Source organism: Dendropsophus ebraccatus, chromosome 6 (genome assembly GCF_027789765.1).
Source record: "Dendropsophus ebraccatus isolate aDenEbr1 chromosome 6, aDenEbr1.pat, whole genome shotgun sequence".
NCBI lineage: Eukaryota > Metazoa > Chordata > Amphibia > Anura > Hylidae > Dendropsophus > Dendropsophus ebraccatus.
In genome coordinates this window covers 36,796,187-36,811,390 of record NC_091459.1, presented here as the reverse complement: position 1 = coordinate 36,811,390, position 15,204 = coordinate 36,796,187, and the positions used below count along the sequence as shown (strand labels likewise).

General features: G+C 45.1%; 1 protein-coding gene across 2 annotated transcripts in view; it reads right to left on the bottom strand.

Moving 5' to 3' along the window:
* SOBP (sine oculis binding protein homolog) overlaps positions 1-4,282 on the bottom strand; it is a 152,077-nt gene extending 147,795 nt beyond the window's left edge. The window contains exons 1-2 of one of the 2 annotated variants that reach the window (XM_069974802.1): positions 3,835-4,282; positions 2,644-2,700 (exon numbers count right to left, since the gene is read on the bottom strand). In XM_069974802.1, the coding sequence (XP_069830903.1) occupies positions 2,644-2,700; positions 3,835-3,930 (153 nt within the window). In that variant the 5' untranslated portion in view covers positions 3,931-4,282. The remainder of the gene's footprint in view (positions 1-2,643; positions 2,701-3,834) is intronic. The other variant, XM_069974803.1, reaches the window with a different exon arrangement.
* Positions 4,283-15,204: the final 10,922 nt, after the last annotated feature.

Genomic DNA, 15,204 nt, shown 5'->3' with positions numbered 1-15,204 from the left:
GCGCGTGCGGGACCCGGGGAGAAGCGGGCGGCAGGAGCAGCCCTGGAACGTGGATGGGTAATGTATATCGTTAGTCGCCGACCATGCACCGCTATTACACGCAGCGGTGCACAGTCGGCGCCCGACAAAAATAGGTTCTAACCTATATCAACGATCAGCCAATGGTCGTTGTCATCAGCTGATCGTTGCATTTATTACACGGAGCGATAATCGTCCGAATCGGGCCGAATCGGGTTGTCATCAGGCTAGATGCATTGTAGACTACTTCCTGAAAAGTCTATGGGGGAGATTTATCTTACATGGTGTAAAATAGAACTGTCTTAGTTGCCCCTAGCAACCAATCAGATTCTACCTTTCATTCCTCACAGACTCTTTGAAAAATGAAAGGTGGAATCTGATTGGTTGCTAAGGGCAAGTAAGACAATTTTACTTTACAGCAGTTTGATAAATCTCCCCCTATTTGTTCTACTAATAACTGGGCTCACAGCACCCATAGCACTACAAATTCATCTGAGATTTCCGAACATACCAAATCGTACATCTGGGTGCAAATTTATTGTACTACTTTTACAAACATGTACAAACTTCTCCAGAATTGTGAACACAGAATATGTCATGACAAATAATAATATGTACAGTATCAGAAGGTGTATACTCTATCATGATACCAGGAAAAGTCCTAACAAATCATACCAGGCTCATACAAGTCAGTTAGTGAGAGATACATCACAATACTATACAGACTCCAGCAAATAAAAAAAAAGAAGGTGGGCAGCTGCAGTTAAGAGCTTGAGTTGCGAAAGCAAATTTGCCTGTTATTTGTCAGTGTCATTAGGATAGATGTCTGGCTGCCAGTCATCCATTCACTCATTCTCTGCTGGAAAGACTTTGGAAGAGTTAATAAAAAGTAATAGCCTCTTATTACTGTGAGGAGGTAGACAGGGAATGAGAATGCACACCAGTTCTTTTCCTTCTGTTAGCAGGGAGAGGCAATTCAATCCAATGTGGTTTGAAACATGAGTAGGTCACTGTACACCATGATAAAATTCCCTAATCCCTGGGCCAAATTTCCCTGAGGAGGGCCTCCTCCTACCCCTTTACTTTCCAAGCTGACTTTTCCATTCCCACTCTCGTGTTTCCCTCTCCTTCATTTCTTTCATTTCCCCTACCTTAAAGCCTTGATACCCGATCTGTGGCCAGTGCTCAGGTTTCAGTTTTTACAGCTTAGACCGTCTATTGCTGTATACATTCCTTTCTTTCTGCTCTGCAGTGATTACTTACCAGGGCTTATTTTACACTAGTCTAGATGAAAGCTGCTCAGATGAAGGGAAACATAGCCAGGCTGTTTGAACATTACAGATATGAAACTACACAAGAGCACATTGTGTCCTTCTTGACATTTTGTATCAAACTTATTTTTTACTATAAAAAATCAGTGTGAGCATGCAGAAGTTATGGACAGTCAATGCTTGGGTCCTTTTCCAGTACCATAGACAAATCATTTGACAACTTAAAGGAGAACTGTTTAACAACTACTGTACAAAGTCTCACATGGGTGGGATGGTTCACCTTCATGGGGAACCCTTAAATGTATATAGTTACAATTTTACCGCAATTCATGTTGCTGTGGAATCCTAAAAGGGTTAAAATAATATCTTTCTTTTTTAAATACATGTACTGTACAAGTTGTTAGGAAGAATTTCCCATTACAAGAAGCATGATAGGATGTTCTGTCGTTCTGCTATGTTTCATACTCATTGAATTTCTCATTAATATCTAAAAAGTTGGTTCACAATAAATAAAATAAAAATAATATAAAAAAGTTGGTTCACAACCAATATAGCTACTTTTACCACTGGATAGTGAGCCTTGGCTCTCCAGCTGTTGCAAAACTACATCTCCCATCATGCCTGGACAGCCAAAGGCTGTCTAGGCATGATGGGAGTTGTAGTTTTGCAACAGCTGGAGAGCCAAGGTTCTCTACCCCTGCTTTAAATGGTGACACAGAATGTTAATATTTGAACTTTATTATAGTTCAATTATTATATTATATACTATTATATTATATTACAAATAAAATACATGCTGTTACCCCCTCCCCCCAAAAAAAAAAAGTTGTGTATTATTGCCACAAAGATATTGCCTTAGAGCACCTTGCTGAAAACTAACATTAAGTAGAAGAAAAGTCTAAGATTTCGCCCCTCAATACTAAAGCATAAGTTAAAAATAGTGTAATTTCCCCCCTTTACAATGTTGTTTTTGTTTCATCCCCACCAGTTCAGACAAACATCTGCTATGAAGAACAACTATCTCCCAAACCACTGAGAGCGCCTGCAGCCAAAATAAACAAAACAAACCCAGAGGATCCAGCACAGTCAGCCTTTATATCCAGCCAGGATAACATTTCACATGTTTTGATTAAAATTAGCTAATTTGTAATTCTAGAACCTATGTTAAAAGCTGCAATCCATATAGATCACATTAAGCGATGGCTTCGAGCAGCCAATGACAATGTGATAGATTTAGGCAGCCCTGGAGGTGGGTGGGTGGGTGGGGGGAGGTTGGAAGGGAGGGGGGGTGCAGGAAGGCAATTAACCATTTCAATTATAGTTTATGTTTTGTATTCAGAAAAATAAAACAGACCCTCTGAGTTGATGTGGAGAAATGCCTGTCCACTTTAGACGATGTGCAACCTGAAAACTGAAAAATACCAAGGATCACTGATATGGAAATGGAAACGCCACATTTGCCATCAGAAAGTTACAAAGATTTATTTTTTTTTTCAATCAGGAAAGACAGAGATGTAAGTCTACAAACTGAAGCAGGGCCTCCTGGTCCACTATTGTATATACTATTGTATGGTATCATGCAGTCTAATGGCAGTGAGCGGTCTATGGAGATACAGACTGCTTCAATTGTTCAGCATCACCAGAAACATGCACATTACTTATCACGGAAGCTTTTCTGGTGAGAGTCTAAGTTCTTTACTTTATTATACATGTTGTATTTAGGCAATTCTAGACAATGGTTTGGTGGCTTTCTCTGTTGTGCAGCATCTGAAGGACCAGATTGAGGGCAACCTCTGGAGAACATCTGGATGGCCATGGCTGTGCGGGACTACTGCACACCACATACACCCCCTGGGGTTTGTCATGCATATTAAACAACAAAAATACTATAAATTATAAAAAAGCACAATAGAGGTGACAAGTTATTCTCGGTGTATAACACCTAGCCAGAGGAAGGGAGCTTCTTAGAACTAAGTAAAGCATGCTTCATCTGCTTCCTAGCCTAAAACACAGAAGCAAAACTCATGTTTTAAAGTGTGATCTCAGGACACTGAAGATTTGTATGGCATCTGGAGTGATGGCTTCTAGATTGACTATGATTTGTCTCCAGTGTCGGACTGGCCCAACGGAGGACCGGACAATCTTCCGGTGGGCCCCCAGCTTTAGAACCTGCACAAACACTGACTGACATGTCGTTTCTCACTGGTTTTATATTGGTGGGCCCCAGGATCATTTCCTCTGGTGGGCACCAGGTACCCCAGTGCGACACTGTTTGTCTCTATATGTTTGGGAAGTCATCACAACTGACTGCAGGAACATACAATGCACAGAGCAGCATGCAGCCTACTTAAAGTGTCACCTTCAGTGATATAAAATGATAGCTGGTCATTTGACAGGACTTGTGTGTGTGTGAATGTGTCTTGAGCCCAGGAGGGAGGCGGAGCTGAGACATTCAATGCATCCTGCACAAAATGACAAGCACCTCTACATTCTGGTATCACGGGAAGGACCCCCTGACAAAGCAGCGGTAGCAGCAGCCCCTTACCTTCATCTCCTCATTGATCTCTCTCTTCACAGGGTGCGCAGGCTTCCTGCTTCTTTTATTTTCCGGTGGTCTCCCCTCTTTTTCCATTTCTGCCATTTTTTCTATAGTTTGTGCTGATGAAATGGCTGCGTGAATGAAAGAGTATTGGTAGGATGGTGGAGGAGCAGCAAAGTGAAGTGGCTTTCCCCCCCTTCTATCTAGAGGTGAAAGACGTCAGGGATTGTGTGAGAAGGGAGGGCTGGGGATGCCAGGCTGCTGGGCTGAGAGTGCCCTGCTGTCAGGTCAGCCATCTTCTGCCTCTGGCTCTGTCTGCATTAGTCCTCTCAAGCTTGCTGCTTGTTGCTTTGTGTATGTGTGAGTGGGTGTGTGTGTGTGTGTGAGTGTTGTAGTGCTGGCTGTGTGTGTGTGTGTATGTTTCTGTGACTGTACGTGAAAGAGAGGGAGGAGAGAAACACAGAGAGAAAGCTCCTTGTGTGGAACAGCAGAGGGGGTTACTACCTCCCAGGCTGGGAGAGGAGGAGGAGCTCTCAGCTGCCAAAATCTTATCCTCTGCCCCCTTACACTCCAAGTAGTGCTAGACACATCTGGATGATGTGCATGGATGGAGCAGCGCTATGTCTCACACTTGCTAGGGGCTCCCATTATCCCCTGGCATTCAAAATATATATATATATATATATATATATATATATATATATATATATATATATACTGATAGCACAATGACTTGAATTAACACAGTTAATTTACCTGCACTTAATAACATTGCCCTGCCTTGTCTGAGCACATAATCAAAATAGTATCACCTATGTTAGACACTAATATAAACTTATTCTCTGTAGCTGACACATATTCACATAGAGGTATCATTTTTCATAAGGTGCTATAATGTGAGTGTCAATTGTGAATATTTGATACAATGTTTCATTTATTATTTATTTACTTATATAGTGCCATTATATTCCACAATGTTTTATAGCATAAAACACAATTATAAAACAGAATAGTAATATTAATGTGTAACATAGAACAATACAAACAGTTGGTGAGAGAGAGATATGCCCATAAGAGCTTTAAATCTATAAAACAGTAGGGGTGGGTAAAAGGGGTAAAGCAGTGAAACGAAATAGGTTCATGGGCAGGCGGTGCAGGAACAGTGGCTGGGGGGAATACTTTAGGCAGATGTGTCAGAGATGGTTAGGTCATTAAAGAAATCCCTACATTTCCCAGGGAGGGAATACGAGTAGGAGACCACAATTCTATTATACAACTACAGTAAAGATAGATAGATACTGTAGATAGATAGATAGATAGATAGATAGATAGATAGATAGATAGATCTGAATATATAAAAGACAGATAGATAGATAGATAGATAGATAGATAGATAGATAGATAGATAGATAGATAGATATACGTAGAAAATTCCCACAGCACTCCGATGTAGCAATCAAACGTGATTTATTGCATAGTGAAACACAGCACAAAAAAGTCAAAGCAACGTTTCAACGACCACCGTCGTCTTTTTCACGCTTGAAAAAGACGACGGTGGTCGTTGAAACGTTGCTTTGACTTTTTTGTGCTGTGTTTCACTATGCAATAAATCACGTTTGATTGCTACATCGGAGTGCTGTGGGAATTTTCTACGTATAGCTAATTGGAAGCCGTGGTCGCGGCCACCCGCTGGCACCCACCTGGATTCATCAAGTAGTGCTGCTCCAAGATACAAGTTTCTAGATAGATAGATAGATAGATAGATAGATAGATAGATAGATCTGAATATATAAAAGACAGATAGATAGATAGATAGATAGATAGATAGATAGATAGATAGATAGATCTGATTATATAAAGTAGATAGATAGATAGATAGATAGATAGATAGATAGATCTGATTATATAAAGTAGATAGATAGATAGATAGATAGATAGATAGATAGATAGATAGATACTGTAGATCTGAATATATAAAAGACAGATAGATAGATAGATAGATAGATAGGAGATAGATAGATAGATACATTTAATACACAATGGTAGATATATCTTAAGGTGTAGCCCCCCCCCCCCCCCCCCCCCCCATCTATTACAATGTGATTGTGAAATAGCTGCACATTCTCTTCTGCTTCTCTTTCCTGGGTACCAGAGGTGGTTGTCTACTTAATTATTATGTGTCAGTTTGCATACATTGTCTTTCAAGACATTTTTCGACTTCGCAATGTTGTTTAATCTCCGCCTGATACAAAAGCTGGAGTCACCTATGAGAGCAGGATGAGAGCAGGGCAGGCTGCCTCCTCTTGCTGGATGTGACAGCTGGATAGAGAGGAGGGAGTGATGAGCAGACGTGCTGAGCATACCAAGCACCTCGGTCACACTGCCACTGATGAGGAGGATGATCAGGCAATGTTCGGGGTGATGTTCATTCCAGCCAGTGAGCACTGAGATGGAGGGGGTGACAAGAGATAGAGCCATATCCCTGTCACTATAGCAGCAGCTTTTTCCAGAAGCAGCAATTTAACCAAGAGGCTAAACTCATCTATGTACTTGGTTTTCCCAGCTTTCAGCTACAAATGTGGCAGTTGTGAGAATGTAAATGATGCACTATTATTTAGTGTTTTCTATGGACCCATTTATATACTTTGTGATGAAAAATACTAACGTGTAGTATATTACATGGTTCTTTCATTATTTCAACATCCAAGGCCAAGTTCACTTTGCGTATAACACCGGCGGTTCTGTGACCCGGTCGGGTCACAGAACGACCGGTGTTACTGAAGATCATCTTGAGGGTAGCTTTATTCGTACCGGATTCCCAGCGGATTTCAGTCCAGTCAGTCCCGCTCAGCCAATCAGTGCTGCCGTGCACTGATTGGCTGATGGGGACTGACAGGAGGCGGGAGCCTCACATGCAGCCGCAGCACCGAGCAGGTATGCTCTGGCCCAGGGCTGCGGGCGGTGCGAGGGTTAACCCTTTGAGGCCAGGCCCAAAATGACCCAGTGGGCCACGCAAATTTTAATCTTTGCGCTTTCGTTTTACCCTCCTCCCCTTCTAAGAGCTCTAGCACTTTTAGTTTTCTATCTACAAGGCCATGTAATGGCTTGTTTGCTACAGGAATAGTTGTACTTTGTAATGGCGTCTTTCATTCTACCATAACATGTATGACGGAATCCCAAATATATTATTTATGAAGATATAAATAGGTGAAATCATAAAAAAGAATGCAATATGGTAACGTTTGGGGGGTTCCTGTGTCTACGTAATGCACTATATGGTAAAAGCGACATGATACCATTATTCTATAGGTCAGCCCGAACACAACCATATGCAGGTTTACACAGATTCTCTAATGTTATATATATATTTTTTTTAATTAAATCCTTTTTTTGGCAATTAAATATTAATAAAATGGGCCTATTGTGACGCTTATAACAGTTTTATTTTTTCACCTACGGGGCTGTATGAGATGTCATTTTTTCCGCCATGATCTCTAGTTTTTATTAATACCATATTTGTGAAGATCGGACGTTTTGATCACTTTTTATAAATTATTTTTTTTGTATAATGTAACATAAAATCGGTAATCCGCGCACTTTTTTCCCTCTTTTCGTGTACGCCATTCACCGTTCGCAATGACGCTTGTTATATTTTAATAGATCGGACAATTTCGAACGCTACGGTATATTATATGTTTATTTATTTATTTTTATGTGTTTTATTTATATAATGAGAAATAGGGGTGATTTACACTTTTATTGGGGGAGCGATTTTGGGGTAGTGTGTTAGTGATTTAAACTTTTTTTTTTTTACACATTTGAAGTCCCTCTGGGGGACTTTTACATACACTTGTGTGATTTCTACACTGACCATTGCTATGCCATAGGCATAGCATTGATCAGTGTTATCCGCGCTCTGCTCATTGAGTCTGCCTGTGCAGGCTCAGTGACCAGAGCGCCGATCGGACCGCACGGAGGCAGGTAAGAGACCTCCGGCGGTCCGTTTTACCGATTGGGACCCCCGCAGTCACACTGCGGGGGTCCCGATCGGTAAGTAACAGGGGATTCCCCCTGTCACTTACACTTAAACGCCGCAGCGTTTAAGGAGTTAATGTCACGCTGCAGCGCGATCGCTGCAGCGTGTCATTAACGGTGAGGTGCCGGCTGCTGATTGCAGTCGGCCCCCACCTGCTATGATGGAGCGCGCTTCATAGCTCAGGATGTATCGGTACGTCCAGGGTCGTCTGGGGACAGACTTCCAGGACGTACCAGTACGTCCTAGGTCGCCTAGGGGTTAATGGGGCCGGGTTACATACTCGCAGCCGAATGAAAATTCTGCTGCGGGTATGTAACCCCATTGAATTTCACACTACCAAGATTTGCAGCAGATTTCGCTGCAAACTCGCAGCATGAAATCCGCTGCAAATCCGGTTTGTGTAAAGCTACTCTGAAGATTATCTTAATTTCTGGTGTGCTCCCACATCCCAATTCACCGCTGCACACAATGGAGCGTGCGGCCAGAGCCGCACGCTCTATTGTGTGAACTGACATGTCTGTGTGGCCGCTATTAAATGAATAGTGGCCGCAGAAAACTGACATGTCAGTTTTTCGTGCGCCCGGATGGAATCCCAGCCGGAGTGTATACTGTGTGTATACGCTCTGGCCGGGATTTCATTAATTCAAATACAACGTATGTTTAGCGTAAATCACGTCCGTTGTTGCAAATTGCAAAAACGGCCTTAATTTATGCTAAACATACGTTGTGTGAACATGGCCTAATTCAGTATTTAAATGCTCTCATTTAAACAAAAATCCACATGTTCTTGCCTGTTAGCATAAAATATATGAATAATGTAGTGAGTTTGATTGTGTTTTATCTTTTCAGTATGCCTGAGGTTGTGGCACCTACATAGTGTGGCACTTGTCACAGTTTGATAAGAATCCCATTTTTAAAAAATCTTTTCAACAGGTTTTTATCTTGTGTATGCTGAAGGGAGTATGTGCAGTAAGTCCTGGCACTTGCAGGTTGCTGTTGCACTTTCCTGTTTTTGTCTGTATTTTTGCCATAGCAGCGTGCAAACTGCATAATGTGAACAGAGGTGTTGGAGTGCTGGCCATTTTTTTTGCATCTTGTGTTATATGTGTGGGGTGTGGCTAACTCCATCCATCTGATGTGGGTGTTTTAAACAGAGATTTGTTGAATCCTTCATGCCCAGTTTATAGGCTTAGGGTACAAACCCACTTGACGTATTTGCTGCGTGAATCAGTCTTAAAAATAAGCAGGCAAAACGCAGGTTGGCTTTATACAATTGTTCTGCGTTAAAATACGCAATTGCGTATTTTTGAAGCGTGAAGCTTGTTGTTAGCAAAGCATCAGTTGTTAACAACCTGTGCGAAAAACGCATGTAGCTTCATGCTTCAAAAATACGCGATTGCGTATTTTAACAACTGATGCTTTGCTAACAACAAGCTTCACGCTTCAAAAATACGCAATTGTGTATTTTAACGCAGAACAATTGTATAAAGCCAACCTGCGTTTTGCCTGCTTATTTTTAAGACTGATTCACGCAGCAAATACGTCAAGTGGGTTTGTACCTTAAATGTGAGCCTGAGAGAAGCCATTTCTAGAGTAGGACCATCTCTCTGAGGGCACCTTGATGTGCTGAGATGGCACACTCCGTGCAGTGACCCAGAGCGGGTGTCCACTGCTCTTTTTCTACAAAAAGCATTCCAGAGCTATCCACGTCTGGCTAGAACAACTTTACGGGAGTGAAAGACATAGGGAATAACTGTCAGGATTGTGCTGAAACCTGGTGTGAACTGAACCTGCTTTTGCTTCTGTGTGCCTTACCCGCTTGCTTCTCTGCTACCTGGCAATGCGGGAGTTAATCTGATTTCCTAGGAGACTTGATCTTTCCAGCTGATTAGGTCTTTAGACTGACAGGAATCTCTGCCTATCTGGAACCTGGATATCTGAGCGCCGGTCCAATGGGGTATTCGGACTGGGCTCTGGTTCAGTATAAATAGGAAGCTAAGACAGAGTTCCAGTGCTGGTTATTAGCTTAATACCCTGATCCCAGCTTCCCTTGTCTACTCCTGCGATCCCCACTCCTAATCCCTCTGTTTTGCTCGACTTGATCCCTGACCTCCTGCCTGACTTTTTGACTACCCGTTTGCTTGCTGATTTTGTACTGCATTGCCTGTTTGGATTTTGGACCCGGCTTGTTTGACCATTCTTTTGTGTTGTTTGTCCGTCTTGTTCCGTGTGCACGTATTTAGCGCAGGGAACGTCAAAGTGGTTGTCGACGGCCGCCTAGGGCAGGTGACAGTGGGTGGGTTCAGATCTAGGGCCCACTGTCTCTTGTCTTGTCTACGCCGTCAGTCCTGACAATAACTCTATCCACACAGAGGGGCTATTGTAGAAGTAAAAGGGAGGATTTGATATTAGTCACGTCAAGCTTTCATTTAGCTAAGTGTACTATTCAAACCAAGACTCTGCTGCAAGTTGCTAGTATTCCTGAAGGATCACTCCAATGGCTAGCTTACCCAGATTTGGGGCCTGCATTCCTGATTGTGTGCCACTCAGTGCCCACAGGATAGCCAAGGCAGATGTTCATTCCCATGGAAGAAGGTACTTTTCTATGCCACTCCAACGTGGTACCTTGTGTTGAGAACCTTCAGGTCTGGATAAACCTCCTTCCCTCAACTAACACCCACCCTACACCAAGCTAAAGTCAAGTTCTCCTATATACCCACAGTTTTTAGCTGCTCCCCAACTTAACTACCTATTTCAAGTATACCCAGAGTCATCCCCATGCAAGGGATCTCGGATAGCAAGTTTATTATCTACTGCACTGTTCACACTTCATACTCAAGAACCGCATAAGTTGTATTATTTGCAGAGTTCCTCAGTAAAGACTTTAACTGTTTGAAAGTTGAGCTGAGAGTCTGTTTTCAATAGTGTGCAACTCACACAACTCCTCATCTCCATCACTACACCTACAACTTCTAACAAATTGCAAGTGCCGAGTCAGTGCATCCACGGGTGGGCATAGTTCATAATATTCCTGGCCACCATGCACAAGTGCGGCGGCAGAGTCAGAGAGCGGCTAACTTGTAACTGTGCTCTCCTGCGGATCAGTCCCACTGCCTCTCTTAGATGATGACTGTCCTAAAGTTAGGAAACCTCGGCGTTGGCAAGGGGTGTTCCTATTTGTCCGGTTACCCCCAGGTCTAGGTTCAGCAGTTCATGACTGCTGTAGTTTCTCACACTGGAACTGTTCTGACTCCTCTCTGAACTCCTCTTTGGACTACAACCACACACTGAACTGCACTAACCAGGAAACCCTTATCTTATATAGGGCCATGTGACAGGAAGCGTGAAGCGTGTGTAAGAGAGATTGAAAACAGGCTAACCTTCCTAATTGTACTGCAGCTGTGAGACACCTAGTGGCTGCAGTGGGAACAACAACTAACAAACCTAGCTGTGGCCCCTGAGTGAACTAGTTTTACCTGGGTGTATAAGATAAGGAGAACTACCCGTAGTGAGGCACTACAATATTGTAAGGTCACAAAGAAGTAGCAGGTGACAGGTACAGGGCAAGATGTTTACCTGTCAGTATACTCTAATGCATGACATCTGAAGTCTGTGACAGTGTCTGACTATTCAGCAGATGACGCTGAATAGTAGTAGCTACCAAAGACTTCAGACGTCATAAAGTAGATGTCCGTCATTGTAATAAGTTACATTTTAGGGGGTGGGTTTTTTATATAATAAGGGGGCTTTTTTGCACCAGGCTTTGGCCTCTGGGTATATGTTTGTTAAGGGTTTAAACCCAGTTGCCGGATCTGCAGCGAGTCTCCTTGCTGCGTTTTTGCAGCGAGACTCGCTGCAGATCCCAGCCCTATACTTTCATTAACAGAGAAACTCGCAGCAGGGATGTACATGCTTGCTTCGGGGCTCCCGGTGTCTTCACGGCCCGCCCGGCCAATCAGTGCGCTGATTGGCCGGGCGGAACGTGCCGGGAGCCGCCGAAGCAAGCAGGAGCCGGGATCAGGTAATGTATATCCTGGCCGCCCCCCCTGCAGCCCCGATCGCCCCCCTCAGCCCCCGGCCGCACGATCGCCCCCCGCAGCCCCCGGCCGCACGATTGCCCCCCCCCCCAGCCCCCGGCCGCACGATTGCCCCCCCCCCCAGCCCCCGGCCGCACGATCGCCCCCCCCCCAGCCCCCGGCCGCACGATCGCCCCCCGCAGCCCTCGGCCGCACGATAGCCCCCCGCAGCCCCCGGCCGCACGAAATCCCCCAGCCCCCGGCCGCACGATCGCCCCCCGCAGCCCCCGGCCGCACGATCGCCACCTTCCCCCCCCCCCAGCACTAATTGCTCCCCTGCAGCTCCGATCGCGGGGCGGGGGGGCGCGGTGCGATCGTGCGGCCGGGGGCTGCGGGGGGCGATCGTGCGGCCGGGGGCTGTGGGGGGCCATTGTGCGGCCGGGGGCTGCGGGGGGGCGATCGTGCGGCCGGGGGCTGCGGGGGGGCGATCGTGTGGCCAGGGCTGGGGTATTTTGTGTGGCCGGGGGCTGCGGGGGGCAATTAGTGCTGCTGAGGGGGTGATCGGGGCAGCAGGGCGGCGGCCAGACTATACATTACCGGGTCCCGAAGCAAGCAGGAGCGGGGACCCGGTAATGTATAATGTCCGGCGGCTAGGGGGTTAATGGGGAGGGCTGCAGACAAAATCGCAGCAGGGATGTACATCAGAGTTTCTCTGCTAATGAAAGTATAGGGCTGGGATCTGCAGCGAGTCTCGCTGCAAAAACGCAGCAAGGAGACTCGCTGCAGATCCGGCAACTGGGTTTGAACCCTAAGACTGAAAAGAAAACTCTACTTCCTGCAGGATATACAAGAGCTGATAAGTATAGGAAGGTTCGAGATTTTTAAATAGAAGTAAATTACAAATCTATATAATTTTCTAAAACCAGTTTGAGAGTTTTCAAAATCATAACTTGGTTTGGTTTAAGAGTATTGCTTTGGTTTAAGAGCTCCCTGTACTGGGTGGGATGGGGGAGGGGCATGGTCTTCATAGCGGGGTCTACAGCAGCCTGACCCGTGAAGTCTCCCCCACCTTCCAAATCAGGGCAGATCCACTTCAGGCTGCGGCTTGCATCAGGGGATAGAACTGTGGAGATAATCTCTTCATAGCTGTAACCCCTCTGTCCCTGGAGAGAGTGCTGCATTTATATGTCCACACCTGCCCTGCTCATTCCTTCATGTTCCCTGCAGTCTCTGTAAGCCCTTGTGTTTCCCATCCTCTCTATTCCTGCAATAATGTGCCTGCACTTACACTTAGCTATACACACTGCTGCTATAATCTGCCTGCACTCACACTCAGCTATACACACTGCTGCTGCTATAATGTGCCTGCACTTACACTCAGCTATACACACTGCTGCTATAATGTGCCTGCACGCTCACTTAGCTATAATATGCCTGCACTGTCAATGTCTTCCTGCACAGCTCTGTAATTCTCACTTCCTGATTGGTACATGCTGAACACCCCCCCCCCCTTCCCCATTGATGTCATGTGACAACACAGACCTCTGACAGCAGCCCTGCTCCTCTATCCTAGCCTGTGTGCTACATTACTGCATTATGGGGATCTGCTGTTTCATCCTGTATCTACAAACTGCTGCTGTTTTTTCAAGTTTACGCCCTTACTATACATTATACTACACATGCTGATTGCTATACTGTACAGTAACTTATTATATCACATATTCAGCTTTCGAAATCTTTGTTTTATTTGTTTTACATGTTATTCAGAATTTAAAAAAATCATTATTTTGGGGGTGTGGAACCAATTGTCAGCATTTCCGTTATTTCATATGGGAAAATTTGCTTTGGTTTAAGAGTGGATTTGGATTACAAGCACAGTCCTAGAACAATTTATGCTCGTAATCCAAGGCACCACTGTATTTAGTTTCTTACAAACTATTTCCCTGCCAAAGTAAATGTTTTCAGCTTTTTCAAATATTTTTATGTGCGCCATTTTTGTGCCAAAAATACACAGATTTTGCACCCAAAAATGCCAAAAGATCCCCATGTATTTCAATTTTGTCAGGTGTTTGGGTTTTATTCAGGAAAAGGGAGGGGTTTTTAATTGTTTGCTACAAGTTTTGGCACAAAACCTAGCAAAAAGCAGAGTGAGGGTATATTCACACGAACGGGCTCGCAGCGAGATTCTCGCTGCGAGCCCGGCAGGTCCTGGCAGTTCCCATACACTACATACTTGCTGCGGTCTAAACGACCGCAGCGAGTATGTAATTATACCGCCCTTAACCCCTTCTGCTCCCGCCCGGCTCCCCCGCTGTAAGCATACTTTACCTGTCCTTGCTGTACGGATCACGCGTCCTGCTCTCCCGCCCGGCCAATCAGTGGCTGCGGCTGGGAAACACACTAATTGGCCGGACGGGAGAGCAGGACGCCCGACCCGTGCAGCAAGGACAGGTAAAGTATGCTTACAGCGGGGGAGCCGGGCGGGAGCAGAAGGGGTTAAGGGCGGTATAATTACATACTCGCTACGGTCGTTTAGACCGCAGAAAGTATGTAGTGTATGTAAATTGCCAGGACCTGCCGGGCGAGATTCTCGCTGCGAGCCCGTCCGTGTGAATATACCCTGAAAAGTTTAATTTATTCCCCTCTATTTAGTTGTAGAAGAACACAGAGAAACATTTGCGCATGTTCGGAAGTAACCCCAATAAATATGCGTTTTGTAGCATTCAGGTAGTCTGATTACTTACGTTTTTTCCTCCTTGTGTTTAAAAGGCCAAAGGAATAATTTTTTGCATCACTAATCGTGCTTTGCAATGACAGACTTAAAGGACAACTCCCACAAATTTTTTTTTTTGCTCATTTAACACACATTACAAAGTTATATAACTTTGTAATGTGGTTAAATACCCGGCCTGGCCCCCTTCCCCCACTTTCGGACCCCCGACCCCCCACCCCGGAAGTTAAGGAATGTATACATTACCTATTACGATCGTCACGGTCCTCTTCTCCGGGGCGGCATCTGGTGACGACGACGTCAGAGCCGAGGGGCGGTCCGGGTCTTCTTCCTCCTCGGCGTCTTCATGCAAAGTGAATGGGGATGAAAAGGCTGCTGGTGCACATGCGCACCAGCAGCCTTTTCATTGGCTGGAGCGCATCACATGGCTTCCAGCTTGCTCAGCCCTGATTGGCTGAGCTTGCTGGAAGCCATGTGATGCGCTCCAGCCAATGAAAAGGCTGCCGGTGCGCAAGCGCACTGGCAGCCTTTTCCATCCCCTGGACCCGGAAGTTGGAGACATCGCTGGATGGCGGACGGCGGCGACGGAGAGG